The sequence below is a fragment of the Pagrus pagrus genome (assembly GCF_965226575.1).
Source record: "Pagrus pagrus genome assembly, chromosome: 16".
NCBI lineage: Eukaryota > Metazoa > Chordata > Actinopteri > Spariformes > Sparidae > Pagrus > Pagrus pagrus.
Window position 1 is genome coordinate 20736279 of NC_140200.1, and position 13349 is coordinate 20749627.

At 39.2% G+C, this 13349-nt stretch overlaps 1 protein-coding gene across 1 annotated transcript; it reads right to left on the reverse strand.

Annotated features, from left to right (window-relative positions):
• Positions 1–9962: 9962 nt before the first annotated feature.
• On the reverse strand, positions 9963–13327 carry LOC311271368 (uncharacterized protein; the record flags this gene model as incomplete). The annotated part of the gene is made up of 5 exons (XM_084377005.1): positions 13054–13327; positions 12374–12426; positions 11381–11719; positions 11216–11284; positions 9963–10195 (listed from the first exon to the last, which is right to left on the reverse strand). Exons 2-5 carry the CDS (start codon positions 12417–12419, stop codon positions 9963–9965), a joined length of 687 nt encoding a protein of 228 aa, XP_084233131.1. The 5' UTR covers positions 12420–12426; positions 13054–13327.
• Between the last annotated feature and the right edge of the window lie 22 nt (positions 13328–13349).

Below are 13349 nucleotides of genomic sequence, written 5' to 3' on the forward strand. Positions count from 1 at the left end.
TAAAAAGGGGCATATTTATCATCAATACATTTTATCTTTAATACATCTGGTGTGATGTTGAGGTACAGCTGCTGATATTTTGTCTTCTCTTCGTGCAGTTTTTGGTTCAGGTCATTACTTTGAGATATTATTGTGATCAAACACTCCTGTTAGCTGTCAAAAGAAGTGTGTTTGACCCTGGACACTCCTCACATGAACCATCTCTGTACAGAATCTGTGTTTGAGGTGTGAAGGACACAAAGAACTGTCTTTATTGACAGTCTGTGTTTTCCTCTGCTTGTGATGTACTCTCACTGTTTGATGTGAAGGCTTTCTAATGTTCCTTCCACATACAAAGACTGACTGCAGACACGAGCATCGACTCTCTTGAAGTTTAACATCGACTTCAGTAAAGTTTAACCAGAATTTTACAGCAGCACCCAATAAAAATATGAAACATATTTTCTGAGGGTGAACGCTGCTGAAGTACAAGTTCTGTCAGAAAACTGTTGTTACGTATCATTGGACACTTTTAAGTGGTTATATGGAAATTCAGGAGCTTTTGTATCACATAAACTGTGTGAGTCCCTGGCAGCTATTCTGTGTTTACCAGCTGACAGAAAAGTTGCTTTTATTTCTCACAGGAATGACAAAACCAGTTTAATCATACAATCAGAGACATGTGATCCATGAGAGGATATTTCTATCAAAGATCTTCATTAGAAAAACATTCTCAAATACACTTTTATTACAGCTGACATAGTTTAATGTGTCATTTATAGTTCAATATGTCAAGAACAAACAGAATTTTAGAAAACTGGAAATGAAGTTTCTGCTAGAATGTCCCTCATATAGTCTGATGACAAGTCCAACTTAAATGAACACTTGCACATGTCAGGTCGAGAGTCTTCAGTCATTTGCAGATGAAATCATGATGAGAGGACAGACTGCAGTGATCTGTGTGGCGAGTGTTTTACTCCCAGAGAAAATCATCTGAGCTTGTGACATCACACCAGCCTGCCGGTGTGTTTTATAGAATAAAAACTGAAAAAGTTGCTGTGAGAAAGTTAAATCTGTTGTCATGAATGTTTGTGTTTTAATTGCTTCAGTTTCTCACAAGTCAAACCAAAAACTAGGCTGAATATAATGTGATTGTTTTAAATTAATGAACTTTGTGGATCATTTGTTGCTCATAAATATCACAGCAGAGGAGCTGACACCCAGTCCACCTGCAGTACTCACCTGATTCCTTTAATTTGTGGCTGACAGTCATTAACATGGACCACGTAATGAAGTCACCAGTAACGGCAGTGTAGGCTACCAGACTCCCTTAACAAATCACGTGATTTTAAGAGTTGGTGCATGAGGAGAAACTTAACAAACTTTGTGAAACAACTGTGACTTATTCTACTTCAGTGATGCTTTCTTGTAAATTCTGCATTAAAAACAAAACATTAAGATGTTTGTTTCCTTGTAAAAAGTGTCAGTTTGTCGCCTCATCGCTGTCAAAGCCTGTATGAAGAGTTTTGTTTTCTTTTACCTCCCAGCAGCTGTTTAACTCACTTTTTAATTTCAACTGGTTTCATCATTTACACAACATTTAATTGAGAAAATGACATTTTCTGGTAAACATGTCAAATTGTTAAATTACAGTCAACAGTAACTAATATAAGCTGCTTCTTGTTGTCCGTGGAGAAAGTCACCAGACTGCATTAAAAAGACGAGAGAGACTGTAAACACTTTGTGAAACACTGTCTACAACACATTCTTACCTATTGGGGCCTTCTCGTAAAGTCGACTAGTGGTAAAAAAAATAGTAGGTCAAATAAAATCATGTAGTTACATTCAAACATAAAGAAAAGTTCAGATCAACCTTCTTTCCATCAGGAGAAAAGTGGAATGTTTCCCATCATGCACTGTGTTCTGTGGAGAGAAAAGAAACACAATAAAGTCAGACTAGTTTGAATCTTGGCACAAATCCAACATCAGATAGTGAGCTGCCTGGAACTCAGATAAGTCTGTCTGCTAAACCACACCTGCTGATAGTAATACTCCCTGCTATTAAAAGGTGCTCTCAAGCAGGTAGTTCAGAGTAATACAGTGAAGTTGGCAGGAGAGCTGTTGAAACACAGTGGTTGTTGTTTTCTTCAAGATCTGTACCTTGACTGTCCAAGGACTTCAGCAGCTCCTCTCTGTAAGTAATCATGTTAGTTGAAGTCAGATGAGTCAGTCAGCTGTTTGAGGGACATTCTACCAGAAACATCATTTCCACTTGTATAAATCTTGTGTGTGGGAAGATTTTATTGATGAAACTAAACAGAGTCAGTGTTGATATTTACCTCCACCTTCATCTACACAGTTAAACACATTCATTCATCAATATGTAGTCAAACAGTCAGCTGTGAGCTCCTGATGTCCTGTGTGACAGTGATGTGAATGTGGACTGGGATGAGTCGTCGTTGGTCTATAACTGACTCTGTTTTGTCTCTGATGAATAATATATATTTTCTTTTCACTGTCACTGTTTCTTGCATTCTCTGACAGTGAAAATAAAATTAAAACTGTCCTGTGTTTTCATTTTTATTTTTTCAAATTGTTCTGTTTTTAAATCTAGGTTGCTGCTACGTGTTTTATTTATTATCCAATGAGGCTACTTTTATTTTGTACATTTTCACAAACACAACGAGGATTTAAGTAGGTCTGCATATATAGTTCTGTGTTGCTACTCTATTTCTATTTATTGTAGGTTAGTTCTTTTACTTCATAAATGCACCAAAACATGACATCATTGAAATGGAAATTCAAGGTTCAAGTACCTAATCCTGTAAGCGTAACTCTGTAACTCTGCCCACTGCAGAGTTGCCACATCATGTAAAAATATAAAATTAATGCTCATTCAGGCCTATTAATAATCTTGATAGGCTAATTTAGACTTTCTAGGCTGTGTTACCTTCATTATAAGACACAAACATGTTTTGCGGCTCCAGACAGATTTTTGGCGAAGGACAGGGACAAAAATGACTCTTTTGATAGTAAAGGTTGCTGATCCCTGATCTACACAGTTAAACACATTCATTCATCAATATGTAGTCAAACAGTCAGCTGTGAGCTCCTGATGTCCTGTGTGACAGTGATGTGAATGTGGACTGGGATGAGTCGCCGTTGCTCTATAACTGACTCTGTTTTGTCTCTGCTGAACTTTACTAACAGCCGCTGGATTTCAACATGTTTGTCTTTTATTCTGCTGCACATTTAGTAAAGTTCAATCCTCAACAAACTTGTTTTGACTTTGTATGTTTCAGCTTTCTTCTTCTTCAGGACGTTTCAACTGGACTCATTCACTTTTTACTATAAAATCATGTCATCAAATATGATGCATTGTTACTGACATCTGACAACAACATGAGCTTGTTTGTGTTTATTTGCAGTTGCTGTCTCTTGACTTTATATGGAGACACTGTTTATATGTGTTTCTAATGTATCAGTGTTACAACATCGACAACATGTCACCATGTTCCAGATACACAACTTTCATCTGTCTGTAGCAGCAGCACTAGTTCTGCAGTGTTTTCATGTGGCAGCTACATGTTGATGTTTGAAGCTGGCTGGACAGTTTAACTACTGGCGCCATCTTGTGTCAGAAGTACAATACAGCAGCTTAGCATTAGCATCAAGACTGTGTCCAGTCAGGAAGTCCTTGTGTGTAATGAGCAGGATGATAAAGACAAAGGAGTATTGTGAAGACTAAAGACAGACTGTAGATGTTTGTTGTGGTACATGTGAGGACTGAACTGTGATCACATGACTCTTCACCTCTGTCTCCTCTCACAGGGAGAAGATGATCTGCAGGATCCTGCTGCTCATCAGCCTCAACTGTGTCTGTGGTTAGTTTCCAGCTTCACTTTATTACACTGTGATTCAATGAATCAGTTAAAGTAGCCACATGTGAGCAAACAGTTGATGTTGAAGAGCCTCTGCAGCTCTGAGACGTCACTAAACTGTCCACAGAAACATGTAGATGGAGTTTAAAGGCTGCCATGTTAAAGTTGTCAGTGTGTCTGCTCCTCACTTTCCCTCTCTGTCTCCTCAACAGGAACATTTGTAGTGAATGTGACACAGACCTCCTATCAGGCAGAGGAGAACCACAACATCACACTGGAATGGATGTTCCCAACCACGACTGACACTTCCCCCAACTCCATTTTTATCTTCTGTGAGATGATAACTGATCACAAAGTCTCAGTCCTGTTTCATCTACATGAAGGTGTTGAGGTCCGAAAGTCTCGGGATCAACAGTTTGTAGGACGAGTCAAGTGGGACAAAGACGTCCTCAGAGATGGACGACTAAGATTTCATGTGTCCAGACTCAGGACTGAGGACTCAGGCCGGTATCGCTGTAAAGTGTTGAGGAATAACATTTTGAACTCCAGTGATTGTTGGCTCAACGTCTCTGGTAAGTTGGTTGAGTAGAAGTCAGTAGAACTTTATTAACAGGTTCAATTCAGCAGCTTTCTCAGCTGTTCTGTTGTTTGGTCTCGTTACAGCAGCGAGGGGTTGGCCCGAACCTGAGAGACCCAACACAGCAAGACGAGGAAGGATCGGCCTCTACTGTGGACTGGGACTGACAGCAGCAGTGGTAGCTGTGTTGGTTGTTTGTTACATTTTATTTATTCACTGTCTGTCTAAGAAACAACATTTCTGCTCAGACTCTGGTGGAGGATCTGAGGAAACAGTTTGATCAACAAAACTGAATGAAACAATTTTATACGATGGACAGATCTGAACAGAGCAGCAGACTGTGAGACGATCAGGGAACCAGGGAGGAGAGGGGAGAGTTCCAGGATGTGATTCATGCTAATCAAGCTCTGTTTTGAGGCTGCTCCAGGCTAATGTCCCGTTGCAGGAAAAGGAAATGGACAAATGGGACTCAGGCTGGTTAAACAACGTTAAATTGGGGACTATTGTGTGCCCACAGAGACCTGTCTCCACCACAACATCCTGGATCGGGTTGTTGCACTGTACAGGTGGACAGAGTGTGATGGAGAGTTGTGTTGGTTGGTTGTTACCTTTTGTTTATTCGTTGTTCTTCACCTTTCTGTTGTCCATTATTTTGACAGGACGTCTCATCAAACTCTGTCACTTATTAGACAGATCTGAAATCTGCTCTGTGGTCACTTTACTGAAACATGTCGACCTCGTACACCATGTTTAACGACTCTGTGCACTTTATGTTGTTACCTTTTTCATTTATAGCTCTATGTGATGAATTAGGCCATAATAAGATATGACATGAACACTGACAGTATATCCTGTATATCCTGTACTGGCCTCCTGCAGGATGTAAAGAAGAATCAGGTGAACTTTAGAGCAGAGAACATTCAGCAGATCAAAACAGAAATTACACGTTAAAACATTAAATGAAGTGTGAACCACTGAAAACATTAGAAATCTGTAAAGAGATATTTTTCTTTAATATTGTGATACATGATCCCTCTATATGCACTTTGTGTTATATGTGTTTTGTTATGTTCACTTTTTCTGTTTGTGGTTTTTGTTTTTTATCAAGATTTTTTTTTACTGTCCAGATTTTATAAACAGATTTAACTTTCTGTCGTGGAGCTTTGACCTTTTTGCTTGTTGTAATGCTGCAGTTTAAACTGAAATGAAGCGCTGCTGTTTGACTTGTGTTTGTCCATTCAACATCCTCCACTGTCAGATCTCTAAATGTCACAGCTGGTTCAGTAAATCGAGTTTTCACTCTGTGCCTTCTGATGGACATCGTCTGCTTATGTTCTGTTTATAATGTGTACATACTCTAAATAAATCTATTTATATATGAGAGATGTTGTTTTGATTGTTTTAACTAACTTTGTGTTTAAACATAAAAAGGGGACTGTTTCATACGATGCTAAAATAAACATTTTTACTGTCCAACTCCTGTGTGTCTCGTGAAAATCCCTCTTTCTTCTTAATATTTGATAAATGTTATTTTTCTTTAAACATCCTGTCTTAAGGAACTTTTTCCAGCTTATTTTAACATTTGACATCTGAATGTTTTAATCATGTGTAATAATGAAGTTGGTTAATGTGTCTGATCCAGGAGGAGGACTGCATTTCTTATGAAGATAATCATTTCTCAGTTTGTGTTGTACTTGATCTCTAATAAAGTCCAGCAGGTCAGCAGGCAGCATCGCTTCTTTGTGTCCTTCAGACCTCAAACACACAGATTCTGTAAAGAGATGGTTCATGTGAGGAGTGTCCAGGGTCAAACACACTTCTTCTGACAGCTAACAGGAGTGTTTGATCGCAATAATATCTCAAAGTAATGACCTGAACCAAAAACTGCAGGAAGAGAAGACAAAATATCTGAAGAGTTTCAGCAGCTGTACCTCAATATTTACAGCAGATGTATTAAACAGTAAAACACATTGATGATAAACATGTCACATTTTACAAATATAGTTAACAGTAACTATAATCTGCTTCTTGTGGTCCGTGGAGAAAGTTACCAGACTCCTTTCACATCCGGGGTCTGTAGGTTGACCTACTACCTCTGACCTGGAAGATGTCATCTCTGAGCTGCGCGCGCACCCGCGACAGCCCGACTTGTTTACCTGTAGCTGCTACTGCTAGTTTGACCCCGGATGTTGATAACAGATGAGCCCGGACTCAGAGGGGAATGACTCTAGCGTTTCATGACAAAATATTGGTGAAATGAACTAGTTTCGTGGCAGATAATGCGTTATAGAGGCTGTGTGTCGATGCCCCGTCACTCGCATTATATGGATATACCGGCGCTACACTGGATCTAATTTTGTCCGAACGACTCCAAATGACACCAAAGTTATCTGGGTGAGTATATGACCATATATTTTGCTAGAAATAAGGTTCAGGTTGTAAAAAACAGTAGTTATCCTTTAAAACAGACCTACAGTGAAGTACACTTTTAATAAGTGTACCTAGGTTCACTTCCAAAGAAGTGCAAATTAAGTGCACTTTAATAAAGTATATTAACCGTATACTACAGATGATTCAAAAATAAGTACACTTTTAATAAGAATACTAATCTACTACTATAAGTGCTTTGAAATAAAGTATACTTTTTAAAAGTACACTTTAAAACAATTTACAATACACTTACAATAAAGTACACTTCTTATAATTAAAATAAAGTACAACTTTAATTTTTGCATAATTAGTATGTTGGTGGCCCTGTAATTACTTGGTATGGGATCGATACCAAAATTTGCAGTATTGCCCACCCCTACAGCAAAGGTGCTCAACTCCGCCTAGAAGTTATTGATTTTGCCGGGGATATTCAGGCCTCAAGAACTCTCAGGGACGGCAGCTTAACACCAGTCAAATGTAATTGACTGCAAGCCAAGGAAACTTTGCTCTGAGACAATGGAATGTACGTAGACATACAGTGTAAGTATCTTATCACAGGAGATGATCTTGCAACTTCATCTGACTTGCTGGCAAAGCTGCATTTCTTCTTAAAGTGTGTCTCTGCATTGCATCACTGCAACAGTGTTTAAGAAAACAGTGACTTTGCTGTTTTTCTAGTCTGACGACTTGACTGTGTTCTGGTGTAAAGTTTCCTGTGCAGGTTCAAAGTGAAACCACAGTTATTAATGCTGGTATGCCTCCAGCTTCCTCTCGTTTATATCGATATGTGTTTGAATCATCAGAGTTAAATCATAAAGACAGCTGCAGATGTTTCTCTTCTCTTCACAGAACACAGTGCATGATGGGAAACACTCCACTTTTCTCCTGATGGAGAGAAGTTTGATCTCAACTTTTCTTTATGTTTAAATGATTTTATCTGACGTATTCAATGATTACCATGTTAAGTTACCATTATAGCATTAGCTGAAATAACCAGAGGGCCCAAATAGTTATGAATGTGTTGTAGACAGTGTTTCACAGAGTTTATATAGCGGAGTCTTAATGGAGTCTGGTGACTTTCTCCACGGACCACGAGAAGCAGTTTATTGTAGTTAGTTTACTGTATTTGTAAAATGTGACATGTTTCCCGTCAGCATGTTTTATTCTTTAATACATGTGGTGTAAATGTTGAGGTACAGCTGCTGGAGGTAACAGACTCTTCACACACAGAAGCAGACAGGCTTTGACAGAGATGATCAATATCACAACCAACAGGTGGGATCAATCATACAGGTGGTTGTGGTCACTTATAATGAACCCCAGCTGTGTATACTGACAGTGAATATGACAGGATATACACTGAAGAGGCCGTTTTCACAAGACGTCCTTGTGCCAAGTATTAAAAAGTCACATTTGATTATTGTCCTCGTCTTTCTTTAAGGTCTAACTGTGATTTTAGCTCAATCATTTGTTTAATGTTTGTGTTGTGAATCCAAACCGAGGAGTCTTATTTTAACTGTTGACTTAATGAATACTATAATTAATTCGTATAATTAGCGAATTCTGTTAATTATACAAATGGCAAGTCTAGGCAACCAGGGACAAAGTAGTATTTGGATGGATGAACCTTCCTGCCTCTAACATAAAGTATTACAGTGTGGTTTAATACAGCTCAGCCTCCTCTACTGCAGGAACGTAGTATTGTCTGCTGGGATGGAGGAGGAGACTGAGCGGGCTCGGGGCGCCCTCTGCTGGTCAAAGTTCTCCAGGACCAGGTAGGAGCAGGGTCACACAGATGGAGGTGAACTTTAAACTCTGAACAAACCATCCATGAAGTGAGAGATCATTGATGGAAAGCAGATTAAAGACAGTGAGAGTTGTTCTGCTTGAGACAGGCTGAAACACTACAACTGTCTCAGTAATAAAACAGAGCCGTGCAGTGGGTTAGTGGAGCTGTCTGTGAGGAAATACATAGAAAATGTCACTAACAAAGTTTTCTGTGCTATTTTAATAATTAGCTGACAAAAGATATGAATAACTGATATTTATTAGCTACAAATGATCCACAAAGTTCATTAATTTAAATAATCACATTATATTCAGCCTAGTTGTTGGTTTGTTGGACATCTTACAGCTGAACTGTCTGGGCTCTGTTTATGAGGAAGTCCAATGTTCAGTTCAGAGTGCTAATTAGTCATAAACAAAGTTAAATGAGATAAACTGAGAGTTTACGTTGTCATTCTTCTTGACTTCAGACTTCATTATGTTTCATTATTTGGCAGTTTGTCCTGAAGATATTTTGAAGTGAACTGGGTGCATCTTTATGATTTTATCTTCTCTTCCTGCAGTTTTTGGTTCAGGTCATTATTTTGAGATTATTGCAATCAAACACTCCTGTCAGCTGTCAAAAGAGTGTGTTTGACCCTGGACACTCCTCACATGAACCATCTCTGTACAGGATCTGTGTGTTTGAGGTCTGAAGGACACAAAGAAGCGATGCTGCCTGCTGACCTGCTGGACTTTATTAGAGATCAAGTACAACACAAACTGAGGAATGATTATCTTCATAAGAAATGCAGTCCTTCTCCTGGATCACACACATCCACCAACTTCATTAATACACATGAAAACATGTTTGGATTAAAGTTAGACTGACGTTTGTTCTGTTGGGATGTTTGATTGAAAAAGAGACCATTGTGTCTCAACGGGACCGACCTGGTTAAATAAAGGCAAAATTAAAAAAAATAAAAATGATATGTAATAAATCTTAATATATAAATATAAATATCAAGATATATGTTGTGTATCTGTAGAGCTGAAGCCACGCCCCTTCAGCTTTGAAGTGAGACTAATCATTTATTGATCCCGTTTGTGTCATGAATCACACAGATGATGTTTGTATATTTAAACGATTATTTTTAAGTCAATAAAATCTCAGTTTGTCATCAAACTAATGAAATATCAGACTGTGAAAATACGTCATCATAAAGACGACACAGCAACGGTGTCGTTAGTGACTTCGTCTCGTAACTTAACATTGTAGAGCTGCTCCTGTGTATTAGCAGCTCACAGAACTGAACCAGAACCAACTATCCTTACACATAACTGCAGTTGTCAATATGAGCAGGTTTATTGTGATTTTCATCTTTTTTACTATTATTACATTGACGAATGACAGCTGCCAGACATCTTTGAGCTGCAATGAGGAGAACTATTAGATTAGCGACTAAGAAAGCTCCAAAGGGAATGACTCTGAGGACCATTTCAACTTTGCTCCAATCGTGTCCCGTCACTTCCTTCTTCGGCCCTCCTGGTGTGTGTTCTGCATCTGCATGAAGACAGAAAACCAGTGTTAGTATCTGATATCAGGAGCATCAAGTCATCAGAGTCAAACCACCACATCAACAACATTCACACTAACTCAGCAAACGTACAAATGAGACAATAAGTGACTAAATAAACAGGTAATAACAAGTAAATATCACAACCAGCTGCTAGTCACATAACAGAAGTTACACCACATGTATGTAATAAACAAATGTAACTTCCTGGAGAAAGATGGTTGATGTTGAGTCTCATCTCCAGGTCATCAAATATCAACGTTTTGTGTTGACGTCTGACCTGAGCTCCAACCAAAGGCGTCATTATTAGACGACCTGGAGATGAGACTCCACAATCACATTGATGTCAAAACCAGCTAGCAACGGCCCATCACGGTCCAAAGTTCCTGTTCTGGCGTCGTTAACACCAACACTCCCCCGGTGCCTCAAACACTTCACTAACTGAGTGGATGAGCCAACAACAGCTACAGTTAGCAGCAGTTAGCGGTTACTTGAGGGATATTCTGCCCCCTATTGGTTTGGGTATGAATTTAATTCCTCCATATTGCACCTTTAAATACATTTCAGACATTTCAATTTGAACGACAGGACTGAAAATGGAGACAGGCATCAGGCTCAGAACGTTGTGCTGCTACGCAACTCACAGCCAGTTACTCCTCCTACAACATGGCAGCTTGTTGGTGAACTTCCTGTTATATTTTAAAGGAGATGCCTAACTCCTAAAAATCTATAAAAACTAACCTTTGTGGGTTGAAATGAAGACAGATTTGGCACCTGCATGGCTTAAATGTCTTCAGAAACACATTTCACTGAGCTGCTTTTATAATATAAGAGGAAGTTTCCAAACGAGCCGCCATGTTGGTCCGTTTTGAAATCCCGCAGCAGACAACCGATGAGTGGTGTCCGTCCAATCAGGTGCAGCCAGGAGAGTTTGTTGCTCGGGTCTTTAAAATCAGATTTGTTTCCTTTGATGCATTATTTCTCTATGAGTAACGACGGTGACCTACCTTCAGCTGACGCTGGTCTGAAGACACCGCTGTTCTCTCCATGAGAGGTCACATTCAGGACTAAATGTTCTGTGGGTGTAAATCAGGAGGCTGTTAGATTCTGATGTCTGACCCCGTGTGGCAGTAACATGTTTCCATCCTGCACTACAGCAGAGTTCAGCTTACCTGTGGTCTCCAGTGCCCATCTCCTCGTCATCTTGTTGTAGTTATCAGCTAGATCACACCAGTAGTTTCCAGAGTCTTCAGCCCTGACTCTGGACACATGAAGTCTGATCCGTCCGTCTCTGAGGGCGTCTTTGTCACACTGGACTCGTCCTGCAAACTGTTGATCCTGAGACTCTGGGACCTCAACGCCGTTAATCATTTGATAGAAAAGCTTCAGATGCTTTGACTGCAGAAAACAAGTCATGTCGGTGAGAGACATGTCAGTTATGGTGCGACTGTCCCATCTGATGGTGATGTTATCGTCCTCCTCTGCCTGATAGAAGGTCGCAGCAAACATCCCTGCAGACAAGAGAGAGGGCAAAGAGAGACATCATGTGGAGTTACGTCAAACTTTACCTCATTTCAGCCTGAAACACTTTTATCAAGGAACTGAGAGATCCTGGAGCCACATGAGTGTTCAGTCTGAACTAATGCAGCGATTCAGATTTAGATTTGACTGTGTGTCTTCATCGTGTCCACCAGGAGTCAAGTGAGGGACAACGATGAGCTGTCCATTATCAGGAGGCCAGAACGGACACTTTGAAGGGCCTTATCCTGCTTATACCAGGGTCACGTGCCAAAGATAAAAATAAGACCATTTATTCATATTTTCAGGCATTCTGCGATGACAACATTAAGTTTTTCATAAACAATAACCTCCTGGCAACACCTGAGGGTTTGACTAATAGCTGGAACAATCAAATCTTCACTTGAGGTTCTTCTACGATGGAAACGTTCACTGGAGCTACTGGAGTAGTTTCATATGTGTCAGTTCATCAGGGGTTCATTGACACCCTGCAGCCAATCAGAATGAAGAATTCACCCAGACCATGGTATCAAGGTCCTTAACATTAAACCAGCCAATAGAACTGCAAGAATCAGTCGATTAATGGATCAAGGAATATTATCGGTCGACTATTAATATCATTAAATGTGAGTTGCAGGACGACTGACCACAGACAGAGGAGGTCAGAACGACGAGCAGAGCCATCAAGATCATCTTCTTCCTGTCAGAGAGGAGACAGTTTTATTAGAGGAAGAAGATTTGACTTCATCAAACAGGACAGGTTTTAATAATAAAGACTTTATAATGAACTGGTTTTATGATCTGTCACTTGATCCATCGGGACGTGGGATATAACACACACTCTCTGAAGTTTAATAGACCCAAAAGTACTTTTAAGTGCATTTATTATAAGTGTAAGTAAATAAAACGTATTAACTTATAATGTTTCAGTTCTCACACTTTATCTCACTCATAAGTTATCACGATTCCAATTTAATAGATCTGCTGGAAGACAATACATTTAATCTTTAAATGTTTAACAACAATAAATACTAAATGAGAACATTTTTAAAAAAGTTTCATAAATGAATGATTTTCTACGTCTATTGTTAGTTATTTTGGTGTATTTGATGGCATATTCATTTATTTATTGAGCCACTTTTTTATTTTTTATTTTGGCAGTCTTGGTCCTCCCTTATTAAACTCAATGTCGTCCTAACGTGCTTGTTGTTATACTGCTCATACTGTTAGCTGCTAGATTTAAAAGCACCTGTTAACATTAGAGTACAGTGTCTTGTTTCATATAATCTCAGTGTACAGTTATTGCAGTGTTAAAATAAAATCCCACCTGTTTGTGTGTTACAGGTGTGTCGTCTGTCAGCTGCTCCCAGGAACCATGAACACCTCCACAAGCTCATGAACAAGAAGATGAAGACAGTTTTCCTGCTGAGCAACTTCCTGGATTCATCACATCAGTCTGATTCTGACCTGAAAGGAAACAGTTGTTGATTTTCATTTGGTCTCAAGTGTCATATTTCTGCATATTTCTACAGACACTTTGATCAACTTTCCATATGAACACTAAGAAATCCACATGTGAATCAGTGGTTTGTATCATCTGCTCAAACAGTGTTGATGATGATG